At 49.8% G+C, this 18,669-nt stretch overlaps 1 protein-coding gene across 6 annotated transcripts in view; it reads left to right on the plus strand.

Annotated features, from left to right (window-relative positions):
• TOX2 (TOX high mobility group box family member 2) overlaps positions 1-18,669 on the plus strand; it is a 212,581-nt gene that overhangs the window by 113,192 nt on the left and 80,720 nt on the right. The window contains exon 1 of one of the 6 annotated variants that reach the window (XM_006202529.4): positions 5,010-5,135. The exons of the other annotated variants lie outside the window; for them this stretch is intronic. Coding sequence (XP_006202591.2) covers positions 5,010-5,135 — 126 coding nt within the window. Of the gene's footprint in view, positions 1-5,009; positions 5,136-18,669 lie in introns of those variants that run through there. 6 annotated transcript variants of the gene reach the window in all.

The following is an 18,669-nucleotide window of genomic DNA, read 5'->3' on the forward strand; positions in this document are numbered from 1 at the left end:
GAGGGGTCCAGGGTGGTGGTGGAGGGGCAGCTGAGGTGGCCTTGGAGGCTGGGAAGGTTTTCCAGTCTGTGTTTCTGCCTGGCAGCCTCCTTTCTTTGCTCTGGAGTGGATTTGTGCCCTGATGTCTAGAACCATGGCCTTGCCTTGGCTGGACGTTGAAAGTGGGGTTTCCTGGAGCCGTACGGCTTCTGCCTCTGGGTCTGCCACCATTCAGACTGGGCAGTCAGAGCCCAAGCTTGGCGAACCCCTCGTTTCTGTGAACCTCAGGTCTTTATCTGTAAAATGAGGGACTTGGTGACTCATTTGACAGCATCATGGCAGTGAGCATGGACCGCAGAGCCCAGAACCTTGTAGTTCCAATCCTGTCTGTGACACTTACTAGCTGTGCATATCCAGTAAGTTACTCAACCTCTCTGTGTCTCAGTGTACTCCTCTGTAAAATGAGAATAACAATTGCACCTACCTAATGGGGTTGTCATGAGGACCAGTATTGGTAACTGCAGGAAACAGTACCTGGGCCAGAGTATGTGCTGCTATGAGTGTCACCTGTTGGGGTTGTGGGGAAGTCATCGTGGAGGCAGCCAGACCTGTCGTGCTCGGCAGGAAACTACACTGTTAGCTCTTCGGTTGAGCAGGAGAGGAAGGAGATGGGGTCAGTGTGGAGAGCACCCAGGTAGACAGACCACTGGACTGGCTCTCAGACCTCGGGACACCCACCTGAGCCCTACAAGTCTCGTGGTAGCTTATTTTTGGTCATTCATCCCCAAAAACACATATGAAGATATAAAAGTATATATATTTATTAAAAAACTAGAGCCACGGGATATATAAACTAGAACAAATTCTAGGTGGAAAATGAAAACAGACATGTCGGCCTGGGGCTCTCTAGTTATTGAAATTGGCCTGCACATCTGGCTCTGGGCTTCCTAGTGGACAAGTGAAGGGAACCAGAATTACTCTGTGATTTCTTTGTCCAGAGGGAAGAGGCTTGGCAGCTCCTGATGGGAATTAAAAGAAATTCCTCTCACCAGCTTTATGGACGTTCTCAGTCCTCAGTTTCCCTGAATGTAAAATGGGGGTATGAGACACAGCTCTCTGGCCTGTCTGGCTGATGGCAGGGACTACGTGGGTAGGCGTACCTGGTGCACGCCTGGTGTGTAGTAGGTGCCCAGAGGGCATCCTTCTCCTCCCTCTTCCCCATCGTAGTTCCTGTCCATTTCTGGGCAGAAGTTGAAGTCAGCACAAACTTAGCCCAAACATACCTGGTCGTGCCCAGAGTATAGTTCTGCTGTCAGAACCCAGTTGGGGGGAGGGTGATGTGTGTGGGGGATGTGGAAGCTGTTAATTAGCAGGACAGATGCCAAGGTCAGTAGGGCACTTTAACAAAATGAGGCTAAAACGTTGCATTGTGGGTAAGCCCCACAGGTGAGTGCATGCAGTGGGGTTGGAGGACAAGCAGGGGCCCATCTGGTGAGACTGTGCAGTGAGACGTGAATCTGAATGCTGGGAGGGCAGCCGGGATCAGGGAAGGGGGCGGAAATGGAAGATAGTTGCAGAGGATGGAGGAAGGCAGGGCTTGTGTCCCTTCAAGTGTTCAGCGTGGCCCCACAGTGATCAGCGTATTCGGCGAGGAGGCCCGTGGGATTAAGCAACCACGAGGACATCCCAGTGGGTGTGAGGATCCAGGCGGGGCCCCTTAGAGGCACTAAGTGGCTTCAGTCACTTCCCTTGGGCAAGATTTGTTTAAAAGAAGCTCGTAGCTTCTCAGCACTTACAGATGCTGACGGCGGCATCACAATATTGTGAGATGAAGCAGCAAAGCCGACTTCATTACCAGCTTACCTGGCGAGGAAGCAGCCGCCTTAGTTAGCACCGATGGTTGGGTATGACAGAGCTAAAATTGAACTTGGCAATTACTGCTCTTGAGAGGTTCTTGGTGCTGTGAAAGGAAGGTTCCATGGAAATCAACCCTGGTAATCACAGGGTTTAAAATTAGTCTGTTACTATTAAGGTTGCTCTGTCAGCATATGCTTTAGGGTGATGCAAGGAAACGGGGGATGGGAGCTTGGGTTTTGACTGCCTTGGGTTATCTGGTGTTCACCTGCATCAGATCTGTTTTCTTTACATTAATTCTAGGACTAGGGTTTGAGAGACCCCATGTTAATGTCCTGGCGCAGAGTGGCTGTTTGAATGACAGGTCATTTTCAACTCCTTTTCTTTTTATTTGCACAGGCTCACACCTCTTTCTCAGCTTTCGGGGTTTTTCCCTAGACTTGTGAAGGGGTTTTCCTAATGGCTTCATGCATCTCCTTGGGATTTTGCACGTAAAGACCTCAGCTCTTTGTCGACTCCTTGTCCCAGAGGAAGGAATGATGGGTTATTATTATTGAAGGTTTCTGAGCCTTTCATAGAATTATTTTTATTAAGCCTTGTCCAGAATATTTCAACAACTTCAGGGAGATGTCCCCATTTTGCAGATAAAGACAGTGAGAGACTGGTAAGCATTTGGCTGCTGGTGCAGAGAGGGGCAGATGGAAAGAAAAAGCTTGTAGAGATTCAGTTCTCTTGGCCTGGGGTGTGTGCACTGACCATCAGGAATGGGAAGATGGAAACACAAGTCAGCTCATTGCTTTGAGCCTCTGTTTCTTCATCCATAAAATGGGAACTTGCATTGGGTAAGTGTGAGGCTTCAATGAGATAATGTAAGCACAGTACAACCTGAGCACAAGTGGTTTTTCCTATTAAGAGTGAGATTGTCCGCCTACTTTTTGCCGGGCACTGGATCAGACCCTTTCCATAGGCGAAGGCTGCTTTGTGCGAAAATTTGCAAGGAAGTCTTCAGTAAAGTCAGGCTCAGAGAGAGTGTAACTTTGTCCAGGTCCTCTCTGCAAGTAAAGATCAGGGCTAGGATTCAAATTCAGGCAATCTGGCCCCCCAAGCCTGTCTGTTGTCCCTGACCCCCACTCTGGGAACAGTTGACAATCAAGAAAATGGGAGCCTGGATGGAGGGCCCAGAGAGAGAAGCATTAAGACAGAAATACCTTTTCCAAAAGGCTGCGGCTCTTTCACAGGAAGCTGAGTCATCGCTCTTTGTTTTGAACCATAACCATCAAGCTGCCTCTAGATCTGAGAAATATAAATAAAACAAAGAAAAAAAAAGTTGCTGAGTTCTGTCAAGGTGCAGTGGTCCCTCTCTGGCGGTACCGCAGGAGGAGCTGAGCAGAGGATCTGTAGAGCTGGGGCCCCCTCCATCCAGCACTGCTTGGCCAAGTACTTAATGCAAAGCAAAGAGCCCTGCGTCTGGAATCCCACATGCTGGGGTTCACCTGGCTGAGCCACGGGTACCCAACCTGCCAGGTGGGCACTCCTGCCCAGCCCTGTCTGCCCCATGCGGCTGGCACTCTCAGGGTGAGGGAGTCACGCTGGGACACTGCTCTGTCACTGCACACTCGAGGACAGCATGGTGTCCTTCCAACAAACATGTGGCAGGATCAAGTCCAGGATCTTCTATCCTCAGGGGTGAGTCAGTGGATCCTCTCTGGGGAGGAAGGAGAGCTTTGAGCAGAATGCAGGGATGAGAAGTCGGTTTTGTGAAGATTTGCAAAGGCATTTCTGGCAGAGGGAACAGCGTGAGAAAGGTGCAGAGGCACAGGCAAGACTTCTTCCTTTCTGGAGCCTTTTCTAATCCCCTCAGTCCCTCCTCACACAGACACACTTGGCATTGACCCCTTTCATCACGTGGCATTTGCTGTCCCCCATGCCCTCCTCCTTGTCGTGTAAGTTACTGTTGTTATAAGTGGGGGGATCACCCAAGAACTCCAGTCCAGGATGCTCTGTGATGCTTCCTCAGCAGCTTCTGAGGTTTCTGAAATGTCCAAGACATTAAAATTGATCTAATAGCACCCAGCACAGTACATGGCACTTAATAGGTACACTCATCCCCATTTTACAGATGAAGAAACTGAGGCTCAGGGAAGTTAACTTCCAGTAGGCAGAGCGAGGATTCAAACCCAGTTCTGTCTTTTTCCAAAGCTCACATTCTTCACAGAGTCCTAATTTAACTGCACTTGTGGGAAAGCTAATGAGGCTGCCCGGGGATCCTTAGTGCTTCGGGCCAGCACTGCCCCAGCCCTGATCCAGCCTTGTGGTAGGTGACCTTGGCCCTTGGCCTGTTGGCTTTAGAGGAGTAGGAAGGAACCAGGGAGGCTCTTACAACTACAAATGTAATACATGCTTGTAGGAAAGAAAAAAAAAAAAAGAAACAAGACAAGAAAGGAAAAAGCAACAGCTGAAAATGCTTCTCCTGCTCCCCAGGGTACCCACTATTAACAGTTTGGCATATGCATTTTATAGTGCACATCCACACACACACATTTTTTATAGAAATGGGATCATGTCCTTGACTTTATCCTAGCCGGTTCCGAGTCAGCACCTCCAGACCTTCCTCATTCCATCCTGTTCTACAGAAGGGATGCATTTCGGTCTATTCAGCCTGACCCTGTTTTAGACATTTAGCTTGCCTCTAATGCTTCGCTGTAACGAGCAACATCAGTGGGCATACATCGTGCCCGCAGGTACAGGTATTTCTGCAGGATGGATGCTCAGAAGTCTAATTGCCAAATGAAACGGCATGCAAGTTTCGCACATTGACAGGTGCTGCCAGATTGCTTTCCTAAAGCCTTTCCAGTTCAACACCCGCTCCCAGGGCAGTGTATGTGAGTGGGGACGGTTCTTAAGCCGCAAATAATGCAGAGCCAGGCTACCTCCCCTTCTGCTCCCTGAGACCTGGCGTGGAGACCGCCGCCAGGAGCTCTGAACACACAGGCCCAAATTGGGATAGAAGATGGATTTTGATAAAAGAGGTTAAATAACAGGTTTTTCCATTGCACCTTATAGGAATGGGATGGGGGGCGGGGGTGCTGGGCCTCCAGCCAATAGAGGACCAAGAGTTGTCAGGAGGGCTTATAAAGCTTGCTATTTCTGGCATTTTTTCTCTTTCTCGGCTGATTATGCAGCAGAATCGCACAGAGGCTGTCGCGGGCGCGTTCTCTCGCTGCCTGGGCTTCTGTGGAATGAGACTCGGGCTCCTTCTACTTACAAGACGCTGGTGCATTGCAGGTGTGTTTCAGCAGAAGGTAAGCAGCGGGTGCCTGCCGCCTCCTGGGGTGGAGGTGCTCAGGCCAGCACTGCGGGGTGAAGACAGATGATGCCTGGGTGGGGCAGGCAGGGGCCTGGACAGGTGTCTGTCATATTGTAGAATGAAGATGCTTTGGAAGGTCTAGGAGGCCTGCAGTTGGCAGCTCCTTCGTGGAAAGGAATTCTGAAAGTGGCTGGTACCGGCCCCTAGTGAGCAGGTCTTGGTGCTGAGATGCTCAGGAAGCATTTGTTTGTTCATTCATTCATACATTCATTCATTCATTCATCCATTTAGCACCCTCTGTAGTGGGCCTGGCCAGGTGCAATGGGGGCTCTAGTCAAGCCAGATGGAAACAAGGATGGAGATGGCCCAGGGTATGGGAGGAGCCCAGAAGGTACCAGGATGAGGAGTGGGGAGGGCCTTTCAAGGCAAGGGGTGAGGAGTAGCTGGGAATGTCACCAGGAGCAAAAGTTTGAACTACCTCTTCCATTGGATTTTGAAGTTTGTGGAATCGATTAGAATTCCTCCCCAAATTTGGTGAGTGCCGCCTTTTCTTTTTGCCCATTAGGGATATTGAAAAGATCACCAGTTGGGATCTCGAGTTGCCATCCTTCTGTAGAAGGAAGGACAGCAAAAGATGAGGAAGGACATCACAGATAAGGGCGTACATGTACACACAGAATAGGTGACGGGAATTTTGAACACAGAAACCCAAGATTCATGGCATTTTCCTGCTGTCCCTGGGGAGATGGTCTTTGTGATGGGAGGTGGCTGGGTTGGGGGTGGGGCTTGCTACAGTTGACAGGGCTGCACCCAGCTGCGTGGAGCAAGCAGGAGGCCTGACCTCTTCTGGCGCTCTGATTCATCACAGTCACTGTTGCAAATCTGGCAAAGTGCATGTGCATCCCAGAAATGGAAGCCTCTCTCTCAGGCCTGCTTTCTCTGGCTTGGAATATCTCAGGTCAGCTGAGAAAGACCAAGAAACAGGAACTTCTGTGCCTCCTGTGTGATCTCTACTTTCTGCACGCTGGGTCTAAAACCAGGCGGCCAGCCATGGAGGAAATAGCTACTGAGTGCCTGTTGTGTACCAGGGTCTGGGTCAGGAACTGGTTGCAAATGTCAGCTCTGCCACAGATACAATCTGTGACACTGGGCAAGCTTCTTGAGCCTTGCAAGTCTGTCTCTCATCCATAAAATGGGGACACTGATACCTGCTTCCCTGGGTTGTGATGGTTGTGTGTGTGTGTGTATGCATGTATGTACACACACACACACACAACCTGACATTTTATCTCATGTGTGATAGGACCTCCATAAATGTTGAGTGAATTAATGGACAAATGACCTGGAGTGTCCAGCTCTGCTTGAGAGGAGATTTGATGGTTCACACACTGTGTGTGTGTGTGTGTGTGTGTGTGTGTGTGTTTGTATGACCTAGAAAGCTCTCCCCTTGTGCTTGTAGCTAGAGGCTCCGTGTTCTGGTCCTCTTCTTAGGGAGTTCGAATGCAGGGCCACAGTCTGCTCTGCAGCCCTGGCTGATAGGAATTTCTCTGTCTCTGGTCACATCTATGGGCTCTTGACAGGGAGAAGAGTAAACTACGGGGGCTCACTGGCTGTCTTGAAACAGAACGGACTCTTATTTTTAACATTTCCTGAACAGCTTAACAGTCACCAGCGTTGTATAACACAACTGGGGTCTCGAGACAATAGCCAGCTAGTAAACCTGTGTTTGCTGAGAGCCCCGGGTCAGGAAGGAAGGCCTTGGAAGGGAGGAGGGAGTGGTTTTGGAAAGGAGGGTGCTGCTGGAGTATCACCCCTCACCCACCCCTCTATGCATCCCTGAACCTAGAGAACGGAAGCTGAACCCAGGTTTAAGACTTAGCTTTGAGAAGAAAATAATGCCATTTGCAGCAACATGGATGGACCCAGAGATGATCATACTAAGTGAAGTATGTCAGGCACACAAATATCATGTGGTATCACTTATACGTGGAAGCTAAAAAAAATGACACAAATGAACTTATTTACAAAACAGAAACAGACTCATGGACATAGAAAACAAATTTATGGTTACCAAAGGAGAAGGGGAGGAAGGATAAAATGGGAGTTCGAGATTTATAGATACTACCTACTATATACAGAACAGATAAACAACAAGGGCCTGCTGTATAGCACAGGGAACTATATTCAGTATCTTGTAATAACCTGTAATAAAGAAGGATATATATTTATATGTATGGCTGAATCAATACGTTGTACACCAGAAACTAACACAACATCCTAAATCAGCAATACTTCAATTTAAAAAAAATAGACTTGGGAGGGTATAGCTCAAGTGGTAGAGCACATGCTTAGCATGCATGAGGTCCTGGCTTCAATCCCCAGTACCTCCATTAAAAACAAACAAACAAACCAACCTAATTACCTCTCCCTGCCCCCCCACAAAAGTTTAAATAAATAAACCTAAGTAACCCCCCTACCCCCGCCAAAAAAAACTACTTGGCTTTGAGCCTTGGCTCTGCTCCATGCTGTGTGATCTCCAGCAGATCATCTTACCTCTCTGGGCCAGAGTTTCCTCTCCCACAAAATGATGGACTGTTAGGAGGCTTAAACAAGATCTATGAAGCACTTTATTGATGCTCAGCAAATAAAAATACTCTTGTCTCTTGGGGAAGGGACCCTGAAGAGCCTTTGATTCTTTGACAGGGGTCCAGGGTGTCTGCTGGCGCACAGGGTGTGTGTGTGTGTCACACAGCAGTAATTGCTTTGTGATCTGGGGCAAGTTCTTCACCTTTTTTGGTCTACGATTCCCTCGGAGAAATAACTCAGGCTGGTCCCACCAACCCCTAGTGTTTTACTCTGTGCTGGAAATCAGGGCTGTGCAGGACCCCCCAGAGGAGGACGAACTTAACATTTAAATTTATTTCCTGGCCGCAATGAGTGGCACCTGTGACGACTCACTTTCCCTGCAGCCTCTTGCAGCCACAAACCAGTAACTAGTGAAATTGGGAGCAGGGGCAGGGATGCAGGTTTCCCGAGGAGGCAGCTGGGGCATAGCTGGGGCCACCCCGTCGTACCTGCTGTGCTGGCCTCGTGGTCTCGGAGGCCAGAGGGCTGTCCAGGAGTCACCGTCTCTGTCTAGCCAGGGGGCCTGGCAAATGTTCACATGTGTGAACAATCGCAGATAAAGCTCTAAAGTGTCACAGATGGGGAGTGGATTCCCCAGCCCAGATCTGGTGGTGCCATTTTCCAGGGAGGGTGGGAAGGCCTCCTGGGTTGGTGTCTGTTGAGATGGGCATTGGAATGGGAATTAGGTGGGCCTGAATGGGCAGGCTTCACTCTCTTGATTTCTGGCTGTGAGACTTCTGGCAACATTCTCACCTGTGGGTCGTACTTGCCGTACAGAACAATTGAGGCCGTGGAAACAGCTGCCTTTTAAGGATGGGAGAATAGTGTAGAAAGGCAGCTTTGATTTGCATGTCCTCATCCCAGAGGGGTCATCTGAAAGAGACAGTGGCTCTAAATGATCCTTATCTTGATTTATACACCCCCACCCCCAGACCTGCCCTCCCCCATCCAGCCTATCTTCGTAAACACATTGACTGTCCTCTTCTTGGCTTAAGGCATCCCTGACCCCCCCCCCCGCCTTACTTCCTGCTGGCTGCACCTTCAGGGTACAGCCACATCTCCCTACTTCACTATTACCTGTGTAGGGATGATACCAGAGCCTCTACCCAAGCCTCCCTGCCTCCATCTTCCCTCTCAAAATCTGCTCCCCTCACAGTCCCCAGTGGGATCTCTGTGAACCATTCCCCTGCTTGAAGCCTTTTGTTGGTCACTTGTAGCCACCAGATCTGTTCCAAAACCCTTAATATGCCTGCTTGAGTCAGGGGGGCACCTGTCGGATCTTGGGTTTTGCAGTTAGAACCAGCTTCTGCCTCCTCCTGCCTAGGGAGAATCATTGGCCTGCTGCTTCCTCACCAAGCTATCACGCTTCTTGCTGTTGTATATCCAGACCCTTTTGTCCAGAATATGTTTCCTTTACCCTTCAAACTCCTGCTTGTTCTTACAGACGGAGCTGTGGCATCACTGCTTTCCAGAAACCTTCTGAGATTGCCACCTCCCTGTACGCACGCCGTCACAGTCCTCTGCATCAGTGCTGTGATGCTGTGGGGGCACTGAAACTGTGTGGGATGTACCTTTATCCTCATGCCTTCTGGATGGCTGGATAGCACAGACTGCCTACTTGAGAAACATTACTTTAGATAGTAAATGCAAAGAATCTCTTGTGAATGAACAGCCTTTACAGACAAAACCTAGACAGACTGGATTAGACTCCTGAGCCTGTGGTTTGATTTGGCTGTGTGGCCTTGGACAAGCCACCCTACCTCTCTGAGTTTGGAGAGTCAAAAGGATTGACAAGATGATGCCTATGACAAAATTCCTTTTCTTTCCCACTTGCTGGACAGTAAATGTCCCTAGACACTTGGCATATTTAAATGGCTCCTTTCTATTGCTCTGAGCAGAGCAAACCCAAAGAGGGGCCAGACCCAGCAGCCCTCAATGTCATACACAGAGGAGCCCTGTATTGAACCCCAACAGGAGCAAAAATAGCAGCCATCAGGGCAACCTGAGATGCAGAAGCCACAGGAAGAAGCCGCAGGCCAAGCGGATGTCAGCTGCTCTGGGGCCCCACTGAGGTTCCTCGGATGTGCCGAGCTCTGCAACCCTCATGCCTGCCCTCGCGGCTCCGGCTCCTCCAACCACAGCATCAGATAAGGCAGACGGAAAAAGTGCTGCCTTCCTCTCTCTGGGGAGGGGTAATCTCAGTGCCATCTGTGGGGTACACTCCTCTGTTACCTCTCTGGCTTCTCCTCTCCCTCCCCCATCGATGACTCTGCCCACCTTACTGGTCTCCACCAGCACGCTCCCACCCTGGGGCCTTTGCACAGGCTATTTCTCCCCCACATCCCTGCCGGGCTCCCTCCCTCACTCCTTCCAGTCTTGGCTCCACTGTCGCTTTCTCAGTGAGGCCCAACTTAACTACCCTGTTTAAGCTCGCATACCCTCCACCTCCCCACTCCTCATGCATCTCACCTGTCCAATCTTTTCTTCTTTCCATCTAGGACTTAGGACCACCTAATGTACTAAGTAAATGACTTTCTGCATGTATTGTTTGTTTTCTGTCTCCAATGCAAGAGGGTAGCTCCGGGGATCTTTGGTCACTTCTGTATCTCAGGGGCCTGGAATAGTGCTTGGCACTAAGCATGTACTCAGTAAATATTCCTTCGGGAAATGCATGCATGAGAGAGTGGATAAGAACCAGCCCAGCAACCAGAAGAGGGTCAGGCTGAATATTTTGGATTCTCGTCCCACGTACATGCACACATGCCTTCAGCCACTTTTATTTTATTTTATTTTATTTTACTTATTATTGTATTATTTTAATTTTTTATTTTGGGGGGAGGAGGTAATTAGATTTATTTATTTCTAGGGGAGGTACTGGGGATTGAACCCAGGACCTCGTGAATGCTAAGCATGCACTCTACCACTTGAGCTATACCCTCCCCACTATTTTATTTTATTTTAATTGAAGTATAGTCAGTTTCAAATGTAGTGTCATTTTCCAGTGTACAGTATAATGTTTCAGTTTTACATAAACATACATATATTCATTTTCATATTCTTTTTCATCAGAAATTACTATAAGATACTGAATATAGTTCCCTGGGCTGTACAGTACAAACTTGTTGTTTATCTATTTTATATATAGTAGTTAGTATCTGCAAATCTCTTATTCCTGATTTATCCCTTCCAATTCCCTTCCCCCCACTTTCTGAGCCTCTCACTGTTCGGTGCAGGGCTGGCCCCGCGTAGGTGCTCATCAAGGAGGGGGAGACTGAGTAATGCCTGTATAAAGGAGACCTTGTGCTCTAGGCAAGGGGCCTTCCCATATTCCGGGAGTGGTTGAGTTGGCGGGACAGTAGAGGGAGATGGCAACTGTCCAGTGGGAGATGGTGAGGGATGGCATTGCAGGAATCTGGAACCAGATTGAGGAGGACCTCAGGACCAAGAGAAAGAGGTGGGTCTTCATCCTGAGGACAGAGGGGAGCCTTTGAAGGATTTCAAGCAGGGCAGTGACTTATGGGTGCTTTAGGACCGGGTTCTCCTTGTTTGTGGGAAAACCCAGGTTTTGTTCTTCCACCTTCTAAGAGTCAACTGTATGCCAGACCCCACCTTGGTTGTGTTTTTCACAAGGTTTCTTGCAAACCCATTGTATAGATGAGAAAACTGAGACTCACAGACTGGAGTCTGACGGAATCCATCCTCTGTATGGCAGCCTGAGTCTCTTTTAAAATAGAAATCAGAGTATGTTACTCCTCTGCAAAAACTCTCCAGTGGCTTCCCGTTTAAGATAAAATTCAAGTCCCACCCTGACCCTGGGGTCCCACATGCTTTGGCCCCTGACGACCACTCTGATCTCATCCTGACTCCTGCCACTCTGCTGACCGTGCTTCAGCTTCACTATGCCTCCCCCATGCGGGAGCTTTCTGCTTACTGACCCCAGGGTCTTTGCACTTGTTGTCCCACCACCCCTGCCCACAGCGCTCCCACCCCTACTTATTATGTGGCAGGATCCTTCTCCTCCTTCAGGGCTCTCTATCACCTCTCAACAAACCTTTTCAAGTACTCTGTGTTTCTCTCCGTCTTCTATCTCTGTACTCTGTTCGCCCTCACAGCATTTATCACAGTTGTAGCCACTTTTGTGTCACCTGCCTCCCCCAGTGGACCATAATGTCTGCGGGGGCTGGGACCATGTCTGCAAGGATGCAGGAGCTCTGGGCCTGTAGGTATGGCTGGTGCTCCCAGACCTGCCTGAGGAGGCAGACGCCTTACCCGGACCGCCCGAGGAGGAGCAGTCCAATTCCTGGTGTACCTGGTCTTGACCTGCTTCTGGAGTCACCCACATTCCCTGTAATGCTCAATGCTCTGCCTGGCATTTCAGCAGCCTGGTGGATCCATGTGTGCCTGTGACGTCAGGGTTCGAATCCCAGCTCAGTCACCTCATAGCTGTGAGACCTTGGGCAGTTTCCTTTACCTTCCTGATCCTCAGTTTCCTCATCTGCAAAATGGGCACACACAGGGATGGTGTTCCAACAGGGAATAACACACGTGTGCCCACTGCTTGATTCAGCTCTAAACTCCCTTATCTGAAATCCAGAAGGCTATGCAACCAGGATTTGTTTTGTAAAGATGCTGCAAACTCATTCGGGCCCCAAACCTGATCTACACTGGTGGGACATAACTTTCCCTTAGCCCTCTTGTGTGAACATTCACAGGATTCACTGCAGAAATAGGAATTTCTGTTTTAACTCTAGGTATTGCCCCAGACCCAACAGAGGCTACGACCTAATTTATAGACTCTTCACTTCCTCACTTTTCCAAAATCCAAACAAATTCTGAATTCTGAAACTCCATAGGTTCTGGCTAATGGGCTGTGGACCTGGGTGTGTGAGCTGCCACTGAAGACCCTCCTGGGGTCCTGGAGGGTCCATGGTGGGCAGGAGGTGGGAGGTGGCATTCTGACAGCCAGGGCAGAGCCCGAAACCTCTTGTTTCCTCTTGGTTTCTCAGCAGCCTGGGGTTTTTAGTCACCTGGGGTTAAGTTGGGTTTTGTTGACTGAGGGGCAGAGGTTAAGGCTTGGGCAGGGCGAGCCTAGGTGTTCATGCGTTTTCTGGTTTGAATTTAAAAGGGGAAATTTTTTTTTCTTATGAATCATCAGAAAAAGAAATCAGAAGGAAGTGTGTGACCAAGGAGAGGAAATTAGGGTTTAAAAACCATGAGTCACCCCCTTCTGACTCCTGGGTGATCCCTTGCTTTTGGCAGTTCTCATTCACCTCTGAGACTCTGAGTTCTGAATTTTGGAAAATACACTGGGACTGTCATGGTTTTATTCTGGCTTCATCCCCGCTTCCCTTTCTAGTGTCAATGTAAATTTCTATTTTTGAATCACTGCCACACTCGTTTACTTATTATTGCTCTAGCAGGTGTTTCTCCTCTGCCCAAGCTCTACTCAGAGCCCAGATCCAGGCCCCACCTCTGGCTCATCACAGCATCTCTGCCTGGCTCCCTAGACAAGCTCCAGTCTTACCTCCCCCAATCCATTAGTGAGAGGCCAGTTTCTAAAACGCAGATCAGTTCTCACTGCCTCCTGTCTGTAAGTGTATCCTCCTCTCCAGCCCCCTGGTCTTGATGAATACTGTTCCCACTGCCCTCTCTCTTCTGTCTGGTGCCTTCTCCCCTCACCTGGCTAATTCTGCTCCACCTTCAGGTAGGTTGGCTTAGAAGCCACCTCCTCTGTGAAGTCTCTAGGCTCCCATGAACTCTAGCCCCTACCACCGTTATCATCATAATTATCATCTATAATTCCTGATCCTGTCCTCATCACTGCACCAGATGCTCAGGAGGACGAAGACTGTGTCCTGTCCATCACCAGTACCGTCCCCAGTGCTGAGAACAGCAGGCTGTTTTGCAAGACTGGGAGGACTTGGACAAATGGGCAGCGTGGTGAGGGGCTGACTCCTGAGGCAGCAGGCAGGGGTCTTGGGTCCTTCTTTACCCTGCTTCTGGCTGGCTACCTGCCCCGGGGGTGACTGCCACATTCCTTTCCAGTAGGCGGGTTTCTGTGTCAGCAATGGCGGGAAATACCCCAGTTTCATCATGGTAGATGTATTTCATGTACATTTCTCCCCTTTTCATGGACTCGAGCGTACATCTTTCCCATTTTCCTCTACATTTGTTTCTCGGTGGTTTCCCTCTTGAGTGACTTTCCTGTTTGTGTCCTGTGTCGTCTTGTCTGTCGGCATCTTGCTGTCTCTTTAATTTGAGCCATTTCTGCATCATGTGTGTGAACTGTCTCATGGTTCGTGCTGGTATTTTCTTAGTCTGATGTCCTTTTCATTTTGGTTTTATTATGCTTCCTCCTACAGAAGATATTAATGCGTATATATTTGAATCTGTCAATCTCCCCTTCTCCGTGATTGCTTCAAGGGCTGAGGAAGTTATCCTGCTGCCACAGATCTGATAAACATTCTGCTCTGTTTTCTGATATTTCCCTGCAACGTGACTTTTTATCCTTAACTCCTGAATCTGTTTAGAGTACATTTTGGTGAGGAGGCTTGCAATGGGTATCTAGTCCAGTGTTCCTAAGTTGGAACAGGGTAACCTTGGTATCCTCATTCTGTTTATGAAATAATTGGTCTTTGCCTCTTTGTTTCCAAAGGGAGAGACAAAATAGAGTAGCTGTGTGAGCGCGCGCTTACAGCGCTACGGTTCTTGCTAACTGTGTGACCATGAGCACGCTGCTTAAATCAAGCTCTTCTTCTTATAAAATGAGGTAATATCTCCTAAGACTTGTTGCAAAGATTGAGGGAAAGGGCGTAAGTAAAGAATGTCACATGGTGCCTAGCACAGAGTCAGTGCCCTCCTTAACCATAATGTGTTTCCATACAGAGTTGGTTCTAATTCTGCACCTTCTCTTCTGTTTCACTGATTTAAAGTTCTTTGACATCCCTGCCCCATCGCTTTAATTATTTAACTGTTGTTTCACAGAATGTTTTATCTTTGGCCAAACTAGATGGCACCCCTCCATTACTCTTCTCTTACGAGTATTGCTTCAAACACTCACCATTTTTTTCAGTGAATGTTGATTCTTCCTGTGCACTCTGCACTGTAGCCCACCTTACACTTGCGTGCACACACACACACACACACACACACACACATAGAGCAGTTTTCTCACGCTCCCAGCTGCCTGGTCTCCCAGCTCCCTGATCACTCTGGTTCCTCTCCCTGACGGGTGTGCATCAGCTGTCTCACCTGGCCTGTCTCTACCTGGTGCCTTGTCACCCTGGCTGTCATCAGTGCTGGTGCCTGTACTGCCTCTGCACCCCTTGCTTCCCTGGGGATCGTTTCTGTGTCCCCGATACCTTCAGAGCCTGGCACGTGGCCAGGTACATCAGAGGTGCTCAGGTCAGGGATTGGGGAAGGCAGGGATGCTCTCCACCACCTTGGATTTTGATGGTACCCAAGCTAACTTCACCTTCTTCTAGATGCACAGGCTTGGGCGACCTGCTCATATGGTAGTTGTGAGCATTGGCCTGCTGTTGCCAGTAACTGGGAGCTATCTACCAGCCCTGGCCTCACTTTCCCCAGTGGGATAATGAGAAGGTCTCTGAGAGCCTATTAGCCCTGAGATTCTATAATTTATCTTAAACTGGGTGTCTCAATAGTGAAGATGAATCAGAAGCATGTGCTGTGCCTTGGAATGGGGTTTGCTCTCTCTCTCTGTTTTCTGGGTGGGAGAGGGCCTGTTAGGACAGAGGTCTTAACTGCCCTCTTGGCTGGTCCTCAGGGAGAGCCAGAGCTGGGGTGTAGGGGTTCCAAAGTCAAGGAAAGTGGGGTAGGCAGGTGGCGGGGGCCATCCAGCCTTTCTAAGGGCGTGTCGGTATGCCGGCACAGCCCGCACAGCCTGCACAGCCCGCCAGTGCTATTCCCATTTTACAGGGGAGCGCTGAGAATCGGAGAGGTGAGGTCCCTGCCCCGGCCACACGGCCACACAGCCGCACGGCAGCCAAGAGCGGAGCCCGGGCTGCCAAACTGTGCTGCTCCAGTGTTCTCTCGGCTCCCAAGTCCCAAATCCCAAGGGCTGATTTTAATACAGCCCTCAAAAATATAGCGGCAGTATTTACAAATATCATTTCCTGCGTTATCTGGTACTGACAGAAGGAAGTGAACCTGGTACTTTGTCTGTGTTAGGTTTTGGGGTTAGAGGCATAAGTGCCAAGTTCAGGTGACCCAGAAAACCTTTCTAGGTCAAATTACAATTTCAAAAGATTTTTTTTTCCTTTTCCTTTTTTTTTTTCTTTTAACCACCCCACGACTGAATGCTGTCGTTGACATATTTCCCTTCCAACAATACAAGCCCTTTGTGGCATGATTGAGGGCTTGTTTTGTAGCGCTGGGGAGAAAATATCTTCCAAATCATCTGCTTCTCATTGTCTCAGTCACACTCACTACCCTCCCCGCCCCCCGTGCCACAGTCCCACCCAACGTAGGCTCATGTGGCTTTTAGTTAATTGTCTTTGGCAAGGATCAGTTTTGGGACTTGTTCCCAACCACTCGGATGATAGATAATTGTCAAACACGAATACTGGCCTCGCTGGGCAGCCCAAGGCTCTAGACCGCTGACCACAGCCCAACTTCTGGGCGGGAGGTGGGAGGTGGGAGGTGGATGGCTCTGGGCCTTTGTGAGGTGGCACGGCAAGGCCACAGAAGTAGCACAACCCAGTCGTGGGAGCACAGGCTCTGGAGGTGGACATCCTGGGGTTTGAATCCTGTCTCTACCACTTACTAGCTGCATGGTCTGGGGCAAGCTGCTTAACCTCACTTGACCTCATTTGTTTCATCTGTAGAATGGGAGCGTTAGTAGTAGTAACTCACCTCTGCAGGGCTGTTGTGAGCATCATAGGAGTTAAAACTTGTACAGGCTTAAAAGGGTGCCTGACGTGTAGTAAGCAGGCTGTGAATGTTGCACAGTTTGGTTAAAATGAATAGATGATCGTAGCTGCAGTGGATGCTCTTGTAAGTCGCCCAGATCCCTCCCCGATTGAGACACTTGTTCTGCCAGCTGTGGAGAGCATTGGCTGCTGCTGCTCACAGCCGAGTCTCCCTCTGGGTTTTGCCTTTGGGGGAAGGAGAGGCCTTGCCCATGGACATCCGTCACCTTCCCCCCGGGCAGCCTGGACCCAATGGCTGGCTCACTTGGAAATGCAATGACTCCCTACCTCAATTTGGGACATCTCTGCAGAGCCATCCCAGCTCCAGAGTCTCCTTGGGACAGGCTGAGGCTTCCGATGTGACTGCATCATAGTTCACCTTGCCTTCTGCCCCCCTGCTTTCTCCGCACTCCTGTAATGCTCCCTAGTAAACTTCCAACTGGTAGATTTCACTCTGTGTCTCCAGGGAACCTGCCCTAAAACAACAGGTAACCATCAGATGCAGATGGAGCTTGATATCCGTGTTAAAACATGAATTTCTATCCCTTGCTTTTTCTTCCAGAAGCTCTTTGAAGAGTGGCCTTGGGGTTCTTCACGATCCTTGTCCCCCATCCCTGGGTGTGTGCCACTTGCACACTCTAGATGTGGCTTGGCGAGCCCCCTCTGCTCCGAGGGTCCTGGCCCAACATTGGAAGATGGGTTGGTGGCTTCAGGACCACTCTTTAGGTGGGAAGAGAAGGGTCTAGCTCCCAGACAAACAACAAAACTTAAAAATGACTGAACTGCGAGGGGCCCAGAGAACCTCACCCATTCAACCCCTCCATGTACAGATGGGGAAACTGAGGCCCAGAGAGACGAAGTCCTTGTTCAAGGCCACACAGGGAGCAGATGCCTCTCCTCCCAACCCCTGGAGCAGAGGGTGCTATGGGGAAGTCACAGGGCAGGCTGGTCTTAGGAGCCAGACGTGGGGCAGTGAATTACAGCATTTTGGGCCAGTAAATGCTTCCTTAGCTCTTCCCGAGCAGAGGGGCAGCCAGCCTGGTCCAGGAGTGGGTATCAGCAATGGATTCCTGGAGGCAGACAGTGTGGGAGTGAATGGGAGTTAACTAGGAACAGAAGGAAAGGCAGATTCTGGTGGAGAGTACAGAGCTGCAGAAGCCAACATGTGGGGGAGAGCGTGGTCCATGCAGGGAGCTCAGGACATCTCGGAAAGACAGAACAGGGGAGGATGGGAGGCCAGCCTGGATGGTCAGCTTGTCAGGATGCAGGTTCTCAAGTGCTTTGAATGCTATAGTGAAGAATTCGGACTTTCCCCCAGTGGGGAAGTTGGGGCTTGAAGGATAGTGACCTGGGCAGAATGAGGCAGGAGCCTTATCTGTCCTGATACTACTGGCCCCTCACTGCCTGGTCAAGTCTATGCTTGGTCCATAACTGTGGAGTAAATGAGTGGACAAATGAGGGGACAGGAGGAGCTGGAGAAAGATGGCATCAGCTGCAGTACAGAGGGCGAGGGGCTGGGAGCAGGCGTAGTTCCTGGTGAGGGTGGGCTTATCATTCAGAGCTAGCAGTGTGGGTCCCTCTTCCCCACCCCAGAGAGGCCCACCAGCTCCAGCTTAGATGAGACCCTGGTGCACTGGAGCTGCACTGGGGGTGCAGGTGGGACCAGCCGAGAACACACACGGTGGCATCTCCTGTAGCAGAAGCCGGGTGGAAGGTCAGCCGGGTGGATGTGTCATGAGGCACATCTGATGGGGTTCTGGTCCTGTCCTTGAACAGCCTCATTGGACCACACCCTGACCCACTTCTCTGGCCCCAGCTCCCTCCAGCCACAGGCAGTGTTTGCAGCCCCTTTGGAACCATTCCCCCTCACAGTGGCCAAATGAAAATGTTTGTTGAAAACAACATGTGCATAATTAAAGCTTAATGAGTGCTTGTCTGTTTGGAATGTGCAATTAGATTTATAATCGGGGATGG

This window comes from Vicugna pacos, chromosome 19 (genome assembly GCF_048564905.1).
Source record: "Vicugna pacos chromosome 19, VicPac4, whole genome shotgun sequence".
NCBI classification, from domain to species: Eukaryota; Metazoa; Chordata; class Mammalia; order Artiodactyla; family Camelidae; genus Vicugna; species Vicugna pacos.